The sequence below is a fragment of the Prionailurus bengalensis genome, chromosome B4, assembly GCF_016509475.1.
Source record: "Prionailurus bengalensis isolate Pbe53 chromosome B4, Fcat_Pben_1.1_paternal_pri, whole genome shotgun sequence".
Taxonomy (NCBI): domain Eukaryota; kingdom Metazoa; phylum Chordata; class Mammalia; order Carnivora; family Felidae; genus Prionailurus; species Prionailurus bengalensis.
Window position 1 is genome coordinate 133,628,329 of NC_057358.1, and position 20,043 is coordinate 133,648,371.

At 44.7% G+C, this 20,043-nt stretch overlaps 1 protein-coding gene across 4 annotated transcripts in view; it reads left to right on the forward strand.

Annotated features, from left to right (window-relative positions):
* TNRC6B (trinucleotide repeat containing adaptor 6B) overlaps positions 1 to 15,300 on the forward strand; it is a 254,962-nt gene extending 239,662 nt beyond the window's left edge. For all 4 annotated transcript variants that reach the window (XM_043562671.1, XM_043562670.1, XM_043562669.1 and 1 more), the window contains 2 exons: positions 1,328 to 1,467; positions 2,460 to 15,300. In XM_043562671.1, coding sequence (XP_043418606.1) covers positions 1,328 to 1,467; positions 2,460 to 2,847 — 528 coding nt within the window. In that variant the 3' untranslated portion in view covers positions 2,848 to 15,300. The remainder of the gene's footprint in view (positions 1 to 1,327; positions 1,468 to 2,459) is intronic.
* Positions 15,301 to 20,043: the final 4,743 nt, after the last annotated feature.

Genomic DNA, 20,043 nt, shown 5'->3' on the forward strand with positions numbered 1-20,043 from the left:
CCTAATAGACTAATCCCAATGGTAGCTTAGAAGACGGTTATAAGGGCAAATTTTTGGAACCTGGATAAATGTACTTTTCATCACCTAAAATCTGTTTAGAGGGCATCTGTCCTGAAAGGTCACTTGTGGCCCACACGGACACACTCATAGAGTTGATTTCCATTTTCTGTAAAGAACTGTGGTGATGCTGCTGGTTTCCATCCTGCAGGGTTTCCATGGTGAAACCACACAATGTTTCCACTGCCACCGCCGGTAGCACAGTTTCTGAGGCTGTTCTGATAGTAATCTGTTTCCCTTCCAAAGAAATGAACTGAATGTTGGACTGAGCAGCCTGTCTAAACCTAGTTAAGATCTCAATACAAATAAATTCATCAGAGTGAATAAGTGCATCTGTTCATCCGAGTCTGGAGTGAGAGAAACTATCTGTAAATGGTGAACATCTTGAGAGTCTGCCCAACATGAGGCTGAGGGTGGCAGGGTTCACAGAGAAGCAGGCACAAAGGCTCGTCCTGAGATGGGCAGCGTGGGAGTCCAAGGACACCGGTGTTGTCTGTGAGCTAGGTCAGCCAGCAGCATTCTCATCAGGGTGTGGGGACGCCTGGGTGACTCAGTCGGTTAAGTGTCCGACTCCAGCTCAGGTCATGATCTCATGGTGTGTGGGTTCGAGTCCCACGTTGGACTCCGTGCTAACAGCATGGGGCCTGCTTGGGATTCTCTCTCTCTCCCTCTCTGCCCCTCTCCCACTCTCTGTCTCTCTCTGTCTCTCTCTCTCTCTCTCAAAATAAATAAATTTAAAAAAAAATTTAAAAACCACTAAACCGTCAAGGAGGTTAGCAGTGCTTTTCTTGTGTCCTCCTTTAGCTCTCTGTGAGATTATTAACCAGGGGAGTGGAGAATAGTTCAAATACGACGTTACTAATGAGGTCGAGAACTTGTCTTAAGTTCCTGTTCGGGCACCATCCTGTTTCTGCTTTCTAAAGGCTCTCACAAGTCAACACGCATTCATGTGTTTACCTCTTAAAAACAGACTACAGGTTGAATCATAGGATTTGTCTTGAGCTGTGTTTTTGCAAACTTTTTTTTTGTAGCATGGGCACATTAGATCTCAGCCCGTGCTTTGAATTAACTTAAAATTTGCCTTTAAGACCTCTATTGAGTGCACTCTTTCCTGCTTTGAGTCCTTCCTTCCTTTGTCCAAGACTTACTTAGTGCCGATATCATTATTTACAAACCAGAAGCCCTTCTCCTCCTCATATACAAGAAAGGCCATTCGACTTCTGTTCACACCCTACCTCGTTTTTAACTCATGAATATCATTACTCCTTAGATTGATGGGTCAACGTTGAGAACCATCTGCATGCAGCATGGCCCACTGCTGACATTCCATCTGAACCTAACCCAGGGCACTGCCCTGATCCGATACAGCACCAAACAGGAGGCAGCCAAGGCCCAGACTGCACTGCACATGTGAGTACCCATCCTACGCTCACTGAGACAAACACGCACGAAGATGCACACGTGAGTATTCTGGCACCTGCCTAATAAAGCAAAGATCCACGAGAACATGCACAAAAACAGCATCCTGGCATAAACAATTGCTTGGTACGGAGGGGACGGATCTTTTCTACCTCCCCAGGCGTGGATTGCCCTGTATATCTGTGTAGGCCGGTAATCAGAATTCCAAAAGTAAAGAATTTATGAAGTCGTGAAGCAGTGAGTAAATTTTAATACCGTAAAACAAAGCCCCAGTGTTCAGGAGAATGTGAAACATTGTAGGTGCCGTCACTTTTTGTAATAGAATCTGGTTGCTTACTTTGTCTTCTTTGTTGGTGAAGCTGAAACGCTGTGGCTTGGCGGGTAGCAGAGTTTTTTGTCTTACGTAGGTGGGACTGGATCACACTTTGACTGTCCCCCCTCCCAGCTGCTGTCAAACTGGTAGCCAGGGAAGAGCTGACTCTCTGTGGCTACAGGCCCCGGCAGAAAGCTACAGACAGAACGAGCAAGCAATGGTGACTCTCAGGCGGTGAGCCCGGCCCAGAGGCAGAGTGATGGCACTTCCAGACGTGTGAGGTTGAGTCACCTTGATGTTTGCAGTGTGACCTTTTACCTCCCATGGGGAAAAGAAAGATGACATTTTTCTCAACATACAAATTCAAAAGGATAGCGATACGTGGTACCCCCTAGTAGTCTTTGGAGGTCTTGAGATTTAGTGATCCCTTACTGCTTTAGTACAGTATTTCTCAATCACCTGGTCTGGTTAAAATGCAGGTTTTGATCCCGTAGGCCTGGGGTGGGGCCTGTGATTCTGCATTTTAGAAAGCTTCCAGGGGATGTGGAAGCTGCTGGTCAAAGGAGCATACTTTGAACATCAAGGACTCTGGGACTCGAAACCCTCAGTCCATGCGGGTGCTTTAGGATTTCCCTCAAATCCATAGCTCTTTCCCTCCCCTTTCTTCTAGGTGTGTGTTGGGAAACACTACCATCCTGGCTGAGTTTGCCACCGATGATGAAGTCAGCCGCTTTCTGGCACAAGCTCAGCCCCCTACACCTGCAGCAACCCCAAGTGCACCCGCCGCAGGTTGGCAGTCGCTGGAGACCGGCCAGACCCAGTCAGATCCCGTCGGACCTGCTTTGAATCTTTTCGGTGGGTCCACAGGGCTCGGGCAGTGGAGCAGCAGTGCTGGCGGCAGCAGCGGGGCCGATCTTGCTGGCGCTTCATTGTGGGGGCCCCCAAACTATTCTTCTAGCTTGTGGGGAGTCCCAACTGTGGAAGATCCCCATAGGATGGGCAGCCCTGCTCCCTTACTACCTGGTGACCTTCTGGGAGGAGGGTCGGATTCAATCTGAACTTAAAACTTTCAACTCTGACCTCGTGACCTTTTTTGGAACAGCAGCAGCACTAACTTGACCTTTTCGTTTTTTTTTTCAACTTGCAATAAATACATTTTTAAAAGGAAAAAAGAAAACGGAGAGAGAGAAAAAAAAAAAGGTGGGTCATTGACAGACTGTCTGAGCACATAGTTGCCTCCCTTATAACTTCAGTTTTTTCGTTTGGAATATGAATCCAAAAAGAGAACATATCACTCTTGAAATACTTGAATCATGAACGCCAACCTAGAAAGACAATGTGAAGCAAGTACACATACCATTTAAATTTAAACACAAAAAAATTAAAAAAATTAGTTTCTAGTTTTTCACTTTTTTCATGTTATATGGAAGTTGTTGCTAAGAAACATATATACTGAAAAAAAATAGCTTTTTAACTTTGTTTGCACTGGGTGTGTTTCCGTCCTTAGGTCTACCACGTTTGGGAGGGAGGGGAATTCAAAAGAATTGTTGGGGTGGGGGGGGGAAGACTTGACGGAGCCTCACTTTAAAAACAAAAACACAAAAAACCTAAAAAAAAAAAAAAAAAAAAAAGGAAAAAATTTGTGATTGGCTGGTTGATAAATACCAGTGTGTTCTGGCACATGTAACTGCCCAGGCATGCTCGTTCTGGTATGTGTGTGCACGTGTGTTCATGTGCATTTGCGTGCATCCTTCTCTCTGTCTCTGTGTGTGCGTGTGCCCGTGTCCTCCTCCCCCTGCCCCACCCGATCTCTCCGAACGCTGCGTTGCTAACAGTCTGCAGGCTGGCTGGCCGGCCATCTGCTTTTTATTTTTTTTTTTAATTTTTATTTTTTTTTTTAACTATGAGAACACACAAGCACCGGGAGCCACTGCTTACTTAAAGCAACTCCGTTGGGCTGCATTAAGATGAACAGAGTGCTTTTTAATGATTAAAGCAGGGAGCTCCTTTACATTTGCAAATTAGCCTGAGCGAGTTTTCTCTTGCTTTTCTTTCGACCTAGCAGTAGAGCGGAGCACTGCCAAGTCCCAAAAAAGTAGGAGAGCAGGAGGTACCTCTTGGAGCAACCGTGTGTTTTATTTATTTCTGTTTTTTAAAGTAAGTGGCCACCAGGCACATCGGGATATCTGTTAAGTTTCACGCAGGCCTTTTCTTTTCATTAGTTTGAACGGGAACAGACGATGAGAGAGTTTTTACTTCTGTGGTGTCTCAAAAGCAGAAAAACCACGTTCCCCCTTTCTTGTTGTAATCAGGTATGAGGAATTCATCAGAAAGTCAGGTAATGCTGAATTGGTTCTCTTTTTCATTGTGTGAAAACGAAACAAGTAACTCGTGAGCAGCTGCAGCTTCTCCCTCTCTGCTCCTCTCTCGCCGAGCGTTACCTGTGCCAGGCCGCGGCGCGCTACAGCACCAGGCCATCACTGACAGAAACGTTTACTTAACGAATGTTCTTAAACCAGTGTGTACTTCAAGCGTTTCCTTTTGTTTCTCTGTGTTGTGTATTTCCTGTGTATGTGGTTTTGCTTAGGCAGGTATAACTTAGCAAAGACTTTTAAGTATTGCACCTTTTTTTGGTTTTGACCTCTTTATTTTTTTTTTTTTTCCTTGTAATGTTGCTTTTTTATTTTGGTATTTAAAGACTTTTTTTTTTTTTTTTTTTTTTTTTTAAGCATCAATGTAGTAGTACTCTGGGCCGAATAGGGGGCAACTTTTAATCCACAGTTATCACCAACATGTATGTACTTATGTTGGAATCAACATGTATCAAACTGCTTTTTGTGAAGAGTTCTAGCAGACCTGAAGGGGTACCCCTTTATACAAAGCAGATGGCTGGCGGGGCGGGGGGTGGTGGGGAGGGAGGGGAACGTATGCCGGTAATGTGCTAGCACTTGTGTGGACATCCCAGTCTGCATTATACTGTTTAACATAAAGTGCCGACATTCTGTACCAGCAAATACCTGCCCATTCCAACCCTTGGTGGGAGCAGACCTCTACTGTCCTCCATAACTTGCTGCTAGTGAGGACAAGGGAGTTTTTCTTTCTTTAGCATCTTCAGTGAAGGATACAACAATGCCTAATGTATTTGACTTTTAGCTTGTGTCTGTGTGTAGGTGGGTGGGTGGGTGTGTATAGGAAAAGGCAAAAACGAATTATTTGCATCAAGTGGTTTTATGAGACGAAGAGTGGGAATTCTGTAGTCCTCTGGCTTACCCTGTTGATTATAAACCTAGCCTCAAAAGAGATTGACATGTGTAATTCAAGTAAGCATTTGCTCTTGGAAGTCTTTATGCACCCTTTGTGGGGAGGTGGTCAAACTTGAGTCTCCAGCGTTGGTTCAGTCCCATTGGATGCCTTGTAGAAAACTAACTGTGCCCTCTTCCTGCTCTCCGGTTTTCATCACCACCACCATGACCCTTCCATCTCTGCCCATGTACAAAAATGTCTCCTTCTGGTCCCCTCTGCCTGCTCTCTGTGTGAGGAGCAAAACCCTGTGGTGTGTGGTGACGTCCAGGTGGAGAGCAGCTGTGTTCAGCCATCTACAGAAGGCAAAATCTTAGTGGCCCTGGGCCAGGAGCGTGTCCCGAGGCTCCCACGAGCCCGTGACAGCCCTGTCCACTGCCGTGATTCCCTGTCGTGTCCTGCCCCCCCCCCCTCCCTCCTCCTGCCTGCTGGTTCCTTGGCCTGCACTATGGGTTAGTTGAGTTCCTTACGATACTACGGTGAAAGCCGGGTGCTAGAGCCCCTCTTGTTTACAAGACATAATGAGGGATTTGAAATATGTAAAAATAAACATGAGAAGCTCAAATGTTCTTCCATCTTAAGCTTAAAGGGAAAAAATTAAAAACTTAAAAAAAAAAAAAGACCAAAAAGTGCGTATATATATACATATAAATATATATTTTAGATGAAGACTAACTCTGGGAGCATTTAACAGTGTTTTTTGTTTTTGTTTTTAACATTTATTTTCCTGCTTTAAAATTTGCAAGCATTCTCAGGAATTCTAGGGTAGGAAGCCAGTTTTTTGAAGATGGTTTATTTAACCGTATCTTATCCTAGATAGACGGCTGTTTCTTTCCTGTTCATAAACTTTTACAAGTTCCTGAAACTTCAAAAAGTTGAAGCAATTTTTACTTAAAAAAAAAAAATGTAAAGTCTCCAAACATTATTGTCATACTGGGGATCACACATTTTAAAACACTTAGAAAGAAATATTTTTTAAAAATGATCAATTTAGCAGCAACAGGTCAATTCGTTATCTTTAAAAACACGGGAGAAGGATTAGCTTTCTAAGAGCTTTATCATGGATTCGTTTGAAATTGTGTGTCATTTAGTGGGAGCGTTTGGTTTTTATAAATGGGAACGTCATCACTCTGTTCCTTTCCATTTAAGATTGAACTGACATCTCCCCTAATGATTGTTTTTGTTTTTGTTTTTTTTTTTAAGGGAACCCTTCTCCCTGCCCCTCAAACCCCAGGACAAAAGAAAGAAAGAAAGAAACAACAACTTAGGGGGGAAAAAAAAAGTAAACTCTAATCTGTAAAATAGTACGGTTGGATTGCTGAGAATCTATGTAAAGAGCTAGGAAATATAGGTTAATAATTTTTGGAACAAATTTTAAATATAGGCATTACTAGAGGAAAATATCTATGGACTGTTCTATTAACAAAGAATGTCTGTCTTACCTCCGTTTGTTATGGGAGGAGGAGAAAAGAAGAATCTAATAAGGAACAAGTGATTTTACTTTTTTAGCTCCCAGCTACTGTTGTGCTCATTTTAATTGCTGTTTTGAAGATCTGCTGCTTAATTATCCCCATCCCTCAGCTGGAGATGTGGAGTATTTCCTTTCGATTTTTCATGACATTGAATTCTCCTTTTGTATTCCCTCCTGGGGCCGGGGGTCAGAATTCCCAAGCATGACCACAGCTGCTTTTAAACATCTAAGCTTCCCAGTGGGAAAGAAACTCCAGCTTGACAGGTAAAGGGAGTGGGTGGGGTTGCTGCCTGCAATTTCTCTAAAGCCGCTTTAGTGCCTTCGTACATACACCCAGACATCCTAAGCAGGGGGAACGCGTGTGTATGTGCATGTGGTCCAGTCACTCCACAGACATTAAGACACTTGCCCATTAAGGAAATCGGAGTGGTTCTGGACAGGCCCCACAGGCAGTGGGCTAAATTGAAAATAAACAGAAATCAAGGAAGTTAAATATGCTTTCATGTCTCAGTAATGTGGAATGCCAAGATCCTTCCTTGTGTTATCGCCCTCGTTACTGGGTACTGACGTCTCCACGTGTGTCACTGTGACAACCACATACAGTGATTTGGAAAGTCTGTCTGTGTTGGGCCAGTAGAAAGGGGTTCCTGTTTTTCTGCTCCTGTCCTCCCTTGTCTCCTCTCTTTCCCCCAACTCTGCCCCCCACCTTTTTTTTTTTTTTTTTTTTTTTGTCAACTTGATGGAAGCTTTGCTTTATTGGTTGGCAGTGACCTAAGAAAAGGATATAGTGAGAATATAATGGAAGAGAAAAACTCTTCTTTCCGTGATATTCTTTGGCAAGAGCCATGTCTGCTGAGAGGTTAAGTGGCTTCCATACACTTAGAAAATTCGGTGGGAGTGGCTTCTCTTCCACCACATTCTGGCATGTGTACAGAGGTTTGCTGGTCACCTCTCATTATGTAGATTTATTTTGTAAACATTTCGATCATGTAAATTTGAGCTTTCCAATTTTTACTAGTTTCCTTTATTTTTTAAACACTTGATTACTAGTGGCTGGAGGTGTCCATCTTTCAAACATCACAAACTTGGTTTCTGTCTACCACATGAGTCGCCAAAAAAATTTAAAAAATAAAAAAATAAGCACTCGTGGGGAAGAGATGTCTTCCATCAGACTGGAGACCTCTACTGGCAATTTAAATCCAGTGCCATGACCTAATTTTAGGTGTTTAAAAACAAACAAACAAACAAACAAACAAACAAACAACCCACAAAGTTCAGATCTCCGAGACACTGTGAAGAAATGGATGGCCCATGTGGCATCTCTGGTTCCTCCGTACCTAGCCCTTGATTTTTTGCATTTACAACATGCACAGAAGTTAACTTAGCAGTGATGGCATGTCAAGGTTCCAAAGCAAATTCTTTCATCAGTATCCCCCAGTAAATAATTATCCATTGATTGCCATTCGATCAGGTTTATTTATAGCAGCTTAATTTTCTAATCAGATGGCTCCTGTTCTAAGAACTTTGCCACCTCTTCTGATATGAATGTAGCATAAATGAACAGTCGGTTCTTCCAAGTTCCTGTGGGTTGAACGTGGGATCTAAGATATGCAAAAAAATAAATAAGAAGAAGAAAAAAGAGAGGAAAAGAAATCCCTGCCTAAGAATTTGGAAGAACTTTTATTAATATATCTAGCAGAAACTAACATTTCACGGGCTACTGACTTGTTGCAAAGATTCACTCGGATTTTTGCCACTTGTCGGGGGGGCAGTTTTTGTAGGGTTAACAGCCAGATTCCATATCGACCTCAGATGCTGTGTACTTTTTAATTTTACTTTTTTATATTTTGCCATCTTGACTCTTAAACAAAATGAAGATGTCTCTGTGTTGAGAAAAACGCTTAAGCCAAGCCTGTTTTCCTCTGCAGTGTAAATAAGATGTTTTCAGCAGACTTGGCTCTAACAGCCGTCTCTAAGATTAGGGAACAATTGAGTCTTTATGTAAGAAAGGTCCCCTTCTCCCCCATCCTCGGAGTTCAGATTCAATATATAACACTTTGTAGGTTATTGTTTGGGATTTGGGTTTTTTTCTTTTAACTATCTATAGGGTCTTTTACTAAGCGTAGAGACACATGTTTAGCTGGTTAAAAAACAAAATCAAACTTTTTCTTCAGTGTTTTTGCCACATTTTGTCACACTTCATTCATGTCTGTGCATTAACTATGCTGCTTAGTGTTGCTGCAAAAAGAAATGTATTCTTGAATTGTTTTCCTTTCTGTGAGTGTACAGCTAAGGCTGCATGTAATGGTGCAGATGAAAATATTCCAGCCTCTGTGTCTACAGGGAGTTGTCAATCTGTAGACCTCAGCACCCTTTCAGAAAATAGGGCGCCCTCACCCTCTGCTGCACACCGCACCCTCTTAGCTTTCTTATCTACAACTACAGGCTGTCCACACAGTCTAGAAGCAGGCAAATATACATAATGTTGTCAAGAACGTCAACAATCTGTTTTAAAAAAAAAAACCCATAGAATGTGTGGGGTCTCTGTGTTTCCAGAGTTAGTGCATACCCTGTCATAAGCTCTGTAGGTTTATGGCCAGTGCCAAAGGTGTGTGTATTTTCAGAGATGGTCCCCACTTGTTAATGACGGTGTTGTTTTCTTGACCTTGAATCTGATAAAGGAGGTACTGGCATCACATTCTTAGATTTAAAATAGTTCTCAACTTCAGGAGTCTATGAACACAGTAGTAATGGAATAAAAATAGAACGTTGACCCTCCCTAACCTGCCCAGAATGCCTCCCCGCTGCCTGCACCGCCAAAGAGGCCATGAACATTTACAGGATGGTGAAGGGAACACCGGTCAGGAAACAGAGCTACTCCCCACCGGCTGGGCATTCCTGCTATCCTTATGTGTGTGGTCACTCAGACTAGAGCTGAAGGAATTACCAAGTATTCTAACATTTGAGTGGTTTTTAAAATGTCAATCTCTTGTATCCTACCACCACCACCACTAAAAAAAAAAAAAAGAAGACCGAAGCTGCCAGTGTTTGCCTCACAGAATTTAAATAGTTCTTTTCACTTGGCTATACAGCTGAATTTGTTTTTAAAGAGAAACTATGCACACCAGGAAACATGGTCCCACCCTGACTGAAGGGTCTCTGCAAGATTCAGTCATGGGGTCTTCGTTGTGACAAACACTAGTTTTGTCCCTGGGGAAAGGAAAGGTCAGATAAAGGCAAGAAGTGTTGTGTTGTAAATTTAAAAAAAAAAAACAAAAGAAAGAAAGAAAGAAATCGTGTTTCCGTAAAGCACTTTGTGCCTCGGTTTATTTTTCACACTGTCAGTCACCACTTTGGAAGTCCATTCCCAATCGCCATTGACCCCTCTCGAGCCAAGATTAATATGTTGAGACTGTTGTTTTCAAAGAGCTTAATTCCTCTTTACTGCTAGTGGGGAGCAGCAAAACTGTAAAGGTACTTTACAGTGTGGTCGTTGCAGAGATGTGAAACGAAGTGCTTTTCTTCCCCTTCACCCCTGCTTTCCTGGACCCCACCCTCAATCTGGCTTTCCTTCTCCCTTGGCTCCTGAAAGGTGTGCACGGTTCTCAGAGGGCTGGGTTGTGCGAGGTCACTGGAGGTGAGCTAGCCGTCCCGCAGAGCTTTATGGACAGGAAGGTCGTGTATCCTAAACGTGTTCGCCAAAAATGGAAAGGGGGGGGTCGTCTGTATACTAAACAAAGCAAAAACCTTTGGAACCCTTTAAAGAAGTTACATACCTTTTAAAGGTAGTATAGTTTCTCACCAAGTGATGCATCCAGCGTGACCCTTCTTGCCGGAAATTTCGGGATGTTAGAATAAATGTGTTTAAAACACCACCCCCCCGTCCCCCTCCCCCTTTTAATTTTGTCCAAGGAATTACTTAAGTGTAGTATTTCTGAATGTGCCTTTGGGAGTACAGGGACCGTCTGTTTTAGGAAGAAGCTCTCCGTGGGGATAAAACAGAAAGGCGGTCAGCTTAGTCTTTAGGGAAGTCAGCGATTCTCCTGGCAGTCCCCGGGGGCAGCCGTGGAGTTTTCATTAGCACCCATATTGCACAGTGTAGAGTTGTGTGGAAAAGATCCTGGGGCTCGGGCGGGAGAATGAGGTGATGGTGCACAACGACAGAGACCCAGGTCGGTCGGAGAGCGCAGGTTGAATTTCTCTACCTGCAGTACCTAGTTTCCCTCGTGTCTGTGTGCGCGCGCGTGTGGCCGTGGCCGTTTTGGTTTTTGTTTTTCTGTAAGCACTGGAGAACTGAAATATGGTGATGTCTGTGACACATTCGTGCATGTCAAGAAGGCGTTTTCTGGCTTCCGCCCTGTGCGGGGCGGGCAGCGCGTTTCCACCCTCTTGAGTCTGTGTCCTGAGAAGGCAATTATTTTCCCAAATGGAAGTCCCATAATGTTGCTGTTTATGAGAACAGGGTATTACACACGAGGAAAAGGCTTTTGAGAGAATAAGATGGAAGTGTTTGAGAAAAAAAGAAAGAAAAATCTGAAATCATATTGTATTTCTTCAGAACTATTCTAGTTAAACGTAGAAATCTGCAGTGTCTCTTCATTTGTTTTTATGTTTGTTTTAAACGATTCCACCTCTTCTCCCCATGCCCGATCTTCTAAAGAAACCACAAGTGAATGCTAAGGGCCATTTTCCATAATTCCTCAGAACTCCCCAAAGAGGAAAACAGTCCCTCCCGCAAGATTCCTTCAGCTTCATTCAGGAGACAAAGGGAGGAGAGATGTGGCTCTCTGGGCTTCTCTCTCATTCCTCTCTAATGGCCTTGAAATGTATTATTATGCAAATGTGAATTTTGATACTGAATTTAAGAAGAGGTTGTTGGATTTTTTTTCTTTTTTCAAAAAAAAAAAAAGGTCCCATATGTGGTCATCATTGCTTCTTTATTTTGTAACGTGAATTGTAACTATGCATTCTGCAAGGGGGGGGGAGGGGGAGGGCAGAAAGGGGAAGGAAGTGGCTTTGCATCCTTGTTCTACGGTTTCTGTGTCCATGGTGTCCCCACGTCCTGGCGGGGAAGGGGAGTGAGAGCCAGCAGCGGTCAAGTCGGCACAGTGAGGTAGAAAGAGACGCGGAGTCCTCCTGCAGTCCTGGGGGCCTGCGGTTCCTGGCAGCCGGATTCTCCACCCTAACCGTGCAGTGTTAGCCCAGGGCCACAGCGGGGGCCCCAAAGGCCCTCGTGTTCTCTGGGAAAAAGTACTCATCCTTTCCTGAATTCAGAACCCTTTCAAGCTCAGGAAACCATGCCTCGTTCGTGCTGACCTTAAAGTTCATCTTCCTGTCGATTTCCAAAACTCCTCCTCCGGCTCCTCCTCGCTCCTTTTAATCTGTCTTTGTTTTTCCTTAAGCATTTTTAAGTGACTTATTTATAAGGAAACTGTCTTGCTCTGTGGGGAAGAGGGCCCGTTGGCTTGGCAGGCAAAAAAAGGACTCTTCCTTCCCCACCCACTGCCCCGCAGCCGAACGTCCTCTCTCTGCTTCCTTGCCATTTGTTCTGCTAGAGAGCTGGTGAGCGGTGAGGTGCTGCACACAGGAAAGCCTAGAGCCTCCCGGCCCGACAGAATTCCTGTGGTGAGTCCTGGCACCTGCACTGCTCTGGTCTAGGCATTCTTTGCAACACGCAGTATCATAAGCCAGAGATTGTTCTGCCCACGTTCAGTGTTTCCAGGCAGAAGTTTTTGTTGTTGACGTTCACAGTACTGTAACGAGGAACAGACTTGATCACAGTCTCCTCGTGCCCGTGCAGGGTTGCACGGGCACGATCTTATCAGGGTTCCAATCTGTTAGATTGCCTTTAGACAAAAAAACAAAAACACAAAAAAAAAAAAAACAAAAAAAAAACAAAACAAAAAATAAAATCCTGACGTTTCAACTGTCTAACACAAAACAATACCTCGAGGTACATTTCCCCTGCAATGTAGACCCTTAACTCCCCTCTCCGTTTCTGACACCAGTGGGTTATCCTTTTTAAAATATGAATGTGTAAATAGGATAACTTTTACGATGTTTTCCTTTGCTGTGAAAGTAGCCCTAAAATATGATATTTTCCTTTTTTTTTTTTTTTTTTTTTTTTTTTGTTAAGCCATCTGAAGTTTCAGATCTTCTTTCAGGCTTAAGAGAAAGAACAGGTCAGGGGAGCGGACTTGCATTTGTAGGGTGGTGGTCTCTCCATTGCCTCTCATACACAGTGACAGCCGACCAGTGTCTGAACCCTGTTTCAAATAGATGCCATCTCTTCCAGATCTACTTCCAGGGTGGGGAGTGTCTGAATTTCTCTCTTCCAGAAGATCCATCCCCTCCAGGCACTCCAGAATGTTTTTTACCTGAGACCTTGAGCTCTCGACCTCTCTTGCTTCACACACAGGCTGACTTTTTTGAGCAACAGAGTAGCATTCTGTAGCTCACAAAGGGAATTAGTCCCTGGCATTTCAGTTTGGCGCTACAGAATTCATAGCCTTGTCACTTTGCGATGCTCTGGAAATGGATTGATGTCTTACTTAAAGGAAATCCACCTGAGACGTGCAAACAGCCTCCCCGAAAGGTGTGAGCACCCTCAGATGTTCTTCTCGTTCGTCTCCGTGAGGCCTGAAGCTGACATTAGGTAGAGGGAAAGGACGTTTAACAAATGCTGCTTGTAGGAACCTGTCAGCTACTGCTCTCCTAGATTTGGCCACCCACGAGGCAGGGTCAGAATGGATCATTTTGAATAACTTCTTCACAAACATCTCCTTTCCCCCCCATCTTAAGGATAAACCCTGTATCTGTCTAGAAGCCCTTTTTAGTTTGAGCTCACCGATCTTGTATAGTGACGACTTCCTCTGAGGGGAAGAAGCTTGATAATAAATGCACACATATTCACCACCCACCTTCTGATTTGGGCCGCCATCCACCTTTGATTTTATTTCTGTTGTTTGGAGGCTGGCCCCTTTTCTGTCAGTCTCCTTCCTCTGGTCCCCCTTAAGTCCTTACTGCCCTTATATCCATCCACAATGCTCCCAAAGGGCTTTGCTGATCTCTGCACTTCTTTTCCGGGACATTTCCCCACCACCACCCTTTGCACACACCAGTGACCAAAGTGTGTCCAGTGATCTCACAGAAGACATCAAAAATGGTGCATGCACCGTGAATGTGCTCACAGAGACACGTGCACAAGATTCTGCACCCTTGGCCTTAACCTCTGTATGACTTAAGGTGCAGGAACATTTTTAACAGGTTATAAAAAAAAAAAAAAGAAAAAAAAAAACCCTTCTGGGACCGGGGCGGGGGAGGGGGGGGGCGGGGGAAGCAGACACAACAGCTCAATTGTGCCCACTCCTAACTCTCTCTTACTATTTGCCTACAACTTAATTCTGTGCCCACCCCACCCCACCCCTGTCGTGAGTAACCAAAAACAGACAACAAAAGCAACCTGAGGAGAGGTTTCTGGACTATTTTATCTTTCTCCATTTAGATGGAGATATAAATGCTGCTTTGGGTTCCATAATCCTAGGGGCTATGTTTACATAGTAAAATATATCCTACCAAATCAGGAAATAAGAATGGGAATCTCTGCCGTGAGAGTTAATTAGGTCGCTGACGGTGAACCAGAGAAGTGCGGGGATTGGGGATTCGGAGGTGGGAGGCCTGGGAAGGAAGATGGGAGGAGTGCCATTTTAATGACTGGCACCCCCCGCCCTCCTCTTTCCTCCTCCCTTCACTTCTCTCCTTGCCCCCTTTCAACAGAAGGTGCAGAGAAGGGCATCAGAAAGAGGCTGGAGTTTTAAAAGGCAGCTTTCCAACTTTGCACACAAAACAGGTAACAGGAAGGTACAGCAAAAATCCTCTCATCTGAAACACTCAGCAGAAACAAAACCTACCAACATGACTACATATAGCTGCACATAGTGATGCTCTCTGCAAGTTACCTAGAAGTGTTTTGTTTTTCTTATACTTGAAATAGCTTTTACAATGTTATTTTGGTGGCTTTCTTTTCTCTCTTCTGGTGGGCAACAGAGAAAGTGGACGATGGGATTTAAGGAAGTTTGAGGGGAGAAAAGGGAGGATATGGCATTGTCTTTTTTTTTTTTCTTAAACATAGAGGTTTAATCAAACTCCCATTTGTTGAAATTGCTCCTCATATTACTGGTTTTACATGGACACAGAAACTAGGCACTTTAGAGGTGCACTTGCATGGCAGGCTGGGCCCCCCTTTTCTCTATTTTATTTTACTTTTTTAGTATAGTGGTACTTAAAATCACTGGTTCACTTAAAAAAAAACAATAAAATGTTAAACTCTACTAATGTACAAATAAGCTGAAAAGTTGCATTTTATGTGTATTTTTTGCCATAGCAGGTACTGTATTTCTCATGCTGGATTTAAAAAAAAATCAAAAACAAACAAAAAAAACTCAAGGGTGGTGTTTCGTTGGATTGTGACAGGTTGAGTACTAAGGAATTAAGTCGCCGTCATTTCATTAAAACTGAGAGATGATGTAATGCATATATAAGAGTTTTTCTGAAGGGTTTTTTTGGGCTTTTAAACAGCTTATTTTTGTTTTGTTTAGTTTTTTATTTTATTTTATTTTGGAAAGATATGATTGTATTATGTGCAACTCAGTTGCTTACATTATAACTACAAAATATTTTTGGGTTCCTGGAAAAAAAAAAAAGAGAAAAAAGACTAATAAATGTGTTTGGCTGCTAAGCATCTATTGTGGTTTCCTGTTTCATTCTGCCTGTTTAATTTGCTAGTTTGTCAAATGTTTATGTTTTGTTTCTTCTTGTCCCTCTCCCTGCTCCACATGCAGGTCTCCGAAAGGCAGCATCCCGGCATCCTCCATTTTGTCTCCCTTGTCCTGTATGTTTTTGCTGTTGGGGGCGTCAGGTTGGCCAGTCGGGAGGGAGGTCTGTGCTCCTCGCTGCCTGCCCGCGGTACGGGCTCCACATTCTCGAAATGAAACTGACTTTCTCCTTCTAGCTTCGTTGTCTTGTTGAGTCCTGTACTTGCCATTGGCGTGGGAGCCAGGAGAGCAGACAGAAGTGCCTGCGGAGGGCCACGCTGCACCCAGGGCCGAGACCCAGCCTGCTCGCCGCTCAGGGCCTCGCCACCCTGCCCTGAGTGCTGTCACATGGCTCAGACGCTTTGCCCCATCTCAGCAGTTTCTTATTTATGGTTATTTTAGCTGCTAAAACACAGACCTGTTAGCTCTGTGGCCTTGAAGCACCTCTTAGAATAGCAAAGGGGAGGAATGGGAGGAAACGAATGCTTTCTAATTCCCAGGTACTCTTGTCTGACTTAATTCTCAGAATGCTGTGCCAAACAGATGGTGGCGAACCCAGTGCATGAGGAGAACGGTTCAGAATCATTTAATTAGCTAATAATAGGGAACACTGATTGCTTACTGTAAGTTGGGCACCGCTCTAAGTGGGCCACGTACATTCGCTCATTTGACTGAAACTTGTCTCAGTCACATAATAGAACCCAGGTAGGATTCCAAAGTTAGCATGCCAGAATGTCCTCTGCTGAGAAACACCTAGATTTCCAACAAAGCGTCCCTAAGTGAGTCTGTTGTACAAAGTGGTAGGCCATATGCCATCCAATTCTTGTTTCATAAAATAAGTAAATGCAGCAAGTGTGAGATGAGGTGCTGGCGAACACCTCGAGGGCCTTCCTGTTCCAAGCAAGTGCTATTTTCTGAGGAAAAAAGATCATTGCAAAAACAATGAGGACCTGTATCACCAAAAGACTTGACTTTAAAGTTCGGGTATTCAAAAAATGCATAGACGGCTAAGGGCGGGGGGACGGGTGGCACATTGTAGAATGGTGGTGGTTCAGACTTTAGCCTCTGACTCGGCCCTCCTCACGCCTACGTGCCCTGCCATCACCTTAGGTGACTTCAGTGCCACAGGGAAAATCCACCCTAACGGCCAGCCTTCTACCTGCCTTCCTCCAGTCCAGCCACACACTCCCATACTCACCCAAAACTGCTCCCCTCCAGAACCAGTAATTTCAGTGTCCTTGACCTTAACCTCCTGTCCTCCCAACTGGTTCCCACTCCTCCTCTCTGGTGAATTTTAAAACTCCAGGACACTGACTATTTATTCTCTTTCATCCCGCCAGCCCTCTCTTTTTTCTCCCTTCCTAATCCAGTTTAGGTGTTGTAGCCCACAATTTCACTAGCGTGGTTGCTAACGTCTCTAAATTCCCCTCGCCCCTCCTGTTTTGACACCCATGTGACAAAATCCCCACTTTAGAAACCTGACTCTCTATTTTCTGCCAGTACCCAAGAGCAGCACTGCTCAGAAAAAAAGTCATTACAGGCCAAATAAGGACTCCTGTAAATCTACTGTAACCAACCAGCAGTGAAACCTTGACACCAAGCAGCGAGCGTCCTAATACGTGGAGAAAGAAAATCAGGGATGTCAGAAGAATCCCCCAAATTCCTGCTTCCAAACTATAATCAGAGAGAGGTGCTTCCTTCCCCTTCAAGTGCCGCTGCCTCCAGTGTTTGGGACCCTGCCCCTTCCTGCCCCCTCTTGGGGGCGCTGTTCAGCTGGAGCCCCCGCCGGTCAGCGCACTCAAGTCCGTGCCATTGTACACACACATCCTCCTGTGGGCCCACGTTCCAGCCCCTGCCCCCGCCCCATTTTTCTTCTCGAGACATTTTCTCTCCTCCCCTTCCTAGGCCTCTGCCTCTTATCGTTCCTGAAGAGAGCTGGCTCTAAGGTCACTAACATCCTCCCTCGTCCAACGGACGCAGCCATTTACCTCCCGATACCACAGCTCCTGGATTTCCTTCGTCGCTCTAACGTGGTCCTTTCCCTCCTCCACCTCCCTCAGCCTCTTTTGCCTGGCCAGGAAAAGTTGGTTTCATCAGGGCTCAACCCCAAGCTCCGCCTTGTTCTCTATGCCAACATCCTAGGTGGTGTCCTCCCCACTGGCCTTCTTTCTTGGTCCCCTTTTTCCTTTGAGGTCTAAATTTTGCAGTGCCCCTGGGCTCAGGCCCACTCCTAAATTTTGCTATCTAGTCACATTGCTCCTCCTATATGAGATCGACCAGCCCTGTGTTTTTCAATACAACACATGTCCCCATCGTGCCCAAATTATATCTCCAACCCTGGCCCTTCTAATATCCTGTCTATCCACCTGACTTCCTGCCTGTCTACTTCCCAGTCTAATAGACAAATCCCTCCACCTTCCTACTCACATCTCCTTCCCTGGTCTTAACCATCTTAGTAAATGGCACCACTGTCCACCTAGTGGCTCAAACCCCCAGCTTCTTCACATCACTTGCTTAGCTGTCAGGAAGCCCTTCGGCTGTGTGCTAAACGTGCATCCACACAAGATCCACATCTTCCCACACCAACTAGGATCTGGCCATCACTGCAGCAACCCCTGGCTGTCACCCTCCGCTTAGCTCCACCCCAGGCTTCTCTGTTTGTTCATGTCGCTACCCTCCCAGGGTTTCTCCTTAAAATTAAAATTAAACTCGATACCACGGCACACAAACCCTCTACTCAGTCTCGTTCCCTATGATTCTCCCAATCTCAATCTTAGACTACCCCTGTTCATCACACCAAACCTACGCCCACCTTAAGGCCATCGTATTTACTTTTCCACTGCTGGGGATGCTCTTGTCCCCGCACCATTGTGTAGTCTCTGGTCAAACATGAGGCCTTAACCGGATGATCCTTTCAAAAATAGCTGTCATCAGAGGGCACCTGGCTGGTTCAGTCAGAAGAGCATGTGACCCTTGATTTCAGGGTTGTGAGTTCGAGCCCTGTGTTGGATATAGAGATTACTTAAATAAATAGAAAAAAACTACCTGTCACCACCCCCCCAACCCTAAGCTACCCTATGCTCTTGTCCTGCTATATTTTCTTCCAAAAATGGACCACTTTCTAAAACTGTCTTGCTTATTCTTTATTATCCATCTCCCTCACTGCAATGTAAGCACCATTCAAAAGGTAGAATTCTTTTTTTTTTTTTTAAGTAGGCTCCACACCCAACATGGGGCTTGAACTCAACCCTGAGATCAAGCTTTGCACACTGTACCCCATGTGCCAGCCAGGTGCCCCAAGGCAAGATTCTTTTACGTGTTGTTCATCAGCTCCAGGGCCCAAAACTCCTACGGCTTTAATTACCATCTATATGTTAATGACTTAAATTTATATTTCCAGCCCATACCATTGGGCTCCAGACCTGTACGTATGATCATCTACTCAACGTGTCAGAACACTTGAATAGCTTAACGGTACTGCAAACTCAATGCATCCATAACATAAGACCATCCTGCCTGCTTGCCCCTCCTCTGGCACCATGGTATATGGCGTTACCATCCATTCAGTGATAAAACCCAGAGACCTAGGAGCATCCTTGACTCTGCCCCATCCCTTACTCCCCATAACTAATCCATCACTAAGATGGACTGAGTGCACCTCTTAATCTCTTCCCTTTCTTCATTTCCTCTGCACTTCTCTTGTCCAAGCTAGATCTCCTATAACCCTAGGTCTCATCTGGTCCACAGCAGTAGCCCAACTGGCTTCTTACTTGTCATTCACCCCAGCTTCCTTGCCCCCAATCCATTCCATACGTAACTGATAGCATATTTTCAAAACACAAATTTGAGGAAGTCACTCTACATCCAGTCTAAAGCCTTTTAGTGATTTTAAACTATCCTTATTTCCAACAAGGGGTCACATGGTCTGGCTTCCATCTACTTCTCCAAATTTAGCTTCCTCTCTTCTCACCTTTGTCCTTCTCTCCAGCCTCATCAGCTGCCCACTGTATTCCAATGCCTCGTACACAGTATGCACCTTTGTGGAATGAATGATCCTAATGGGTAACAGGACATTACATCAAGAATTTGTTTGGGGCGCCTGGGGGGCTCAGTTGGTTGAGCGTCCAACTTCAGCTCTGGTCATGATCTCACGGTTCAGGAGTTCAAGCCCCACATCAGGCTTGCTGCTGTCAGTGTGGAGCCCGCTTCGAATCCTCTGTCTCCCTCTCTCTCTGCCCTGCTGGTGTTCTGTATCCGAAAAATAAATAACATTTTAAAATAATTGTTTAAGCAAGAAGGACAGAGGGGCACCTGGCTGGCTTAAGTTGGTGGAGCGAGCAACTCTTGATCTTGGGGTTGTAAATTCGAGCCCCATGCTGGGTGTAGAGATTACTTAAAAATAAAACTGTTAGGGGCGCCTGGATGGCTCAGTCAGTTAAGCATCCAGCTCTTGATTTCGGCTCAGATCATGATCTCACGGTTCATGAGTTCGAACCCCACATTGGGCTCCACACTGACAGTGGGGAGCTTGCTTGGGATTCTCTCCCTCTCTCTCTGCCCCCACCCAACTCTCTCTCTGTCTCTCTCAAAAATAAATAAATTTGGGGCGCCTGGGTGGCGCAGTCGGTTAAGCGTCCGACTTCAGCCAGGTCACGATCTCGTGGTCCGTG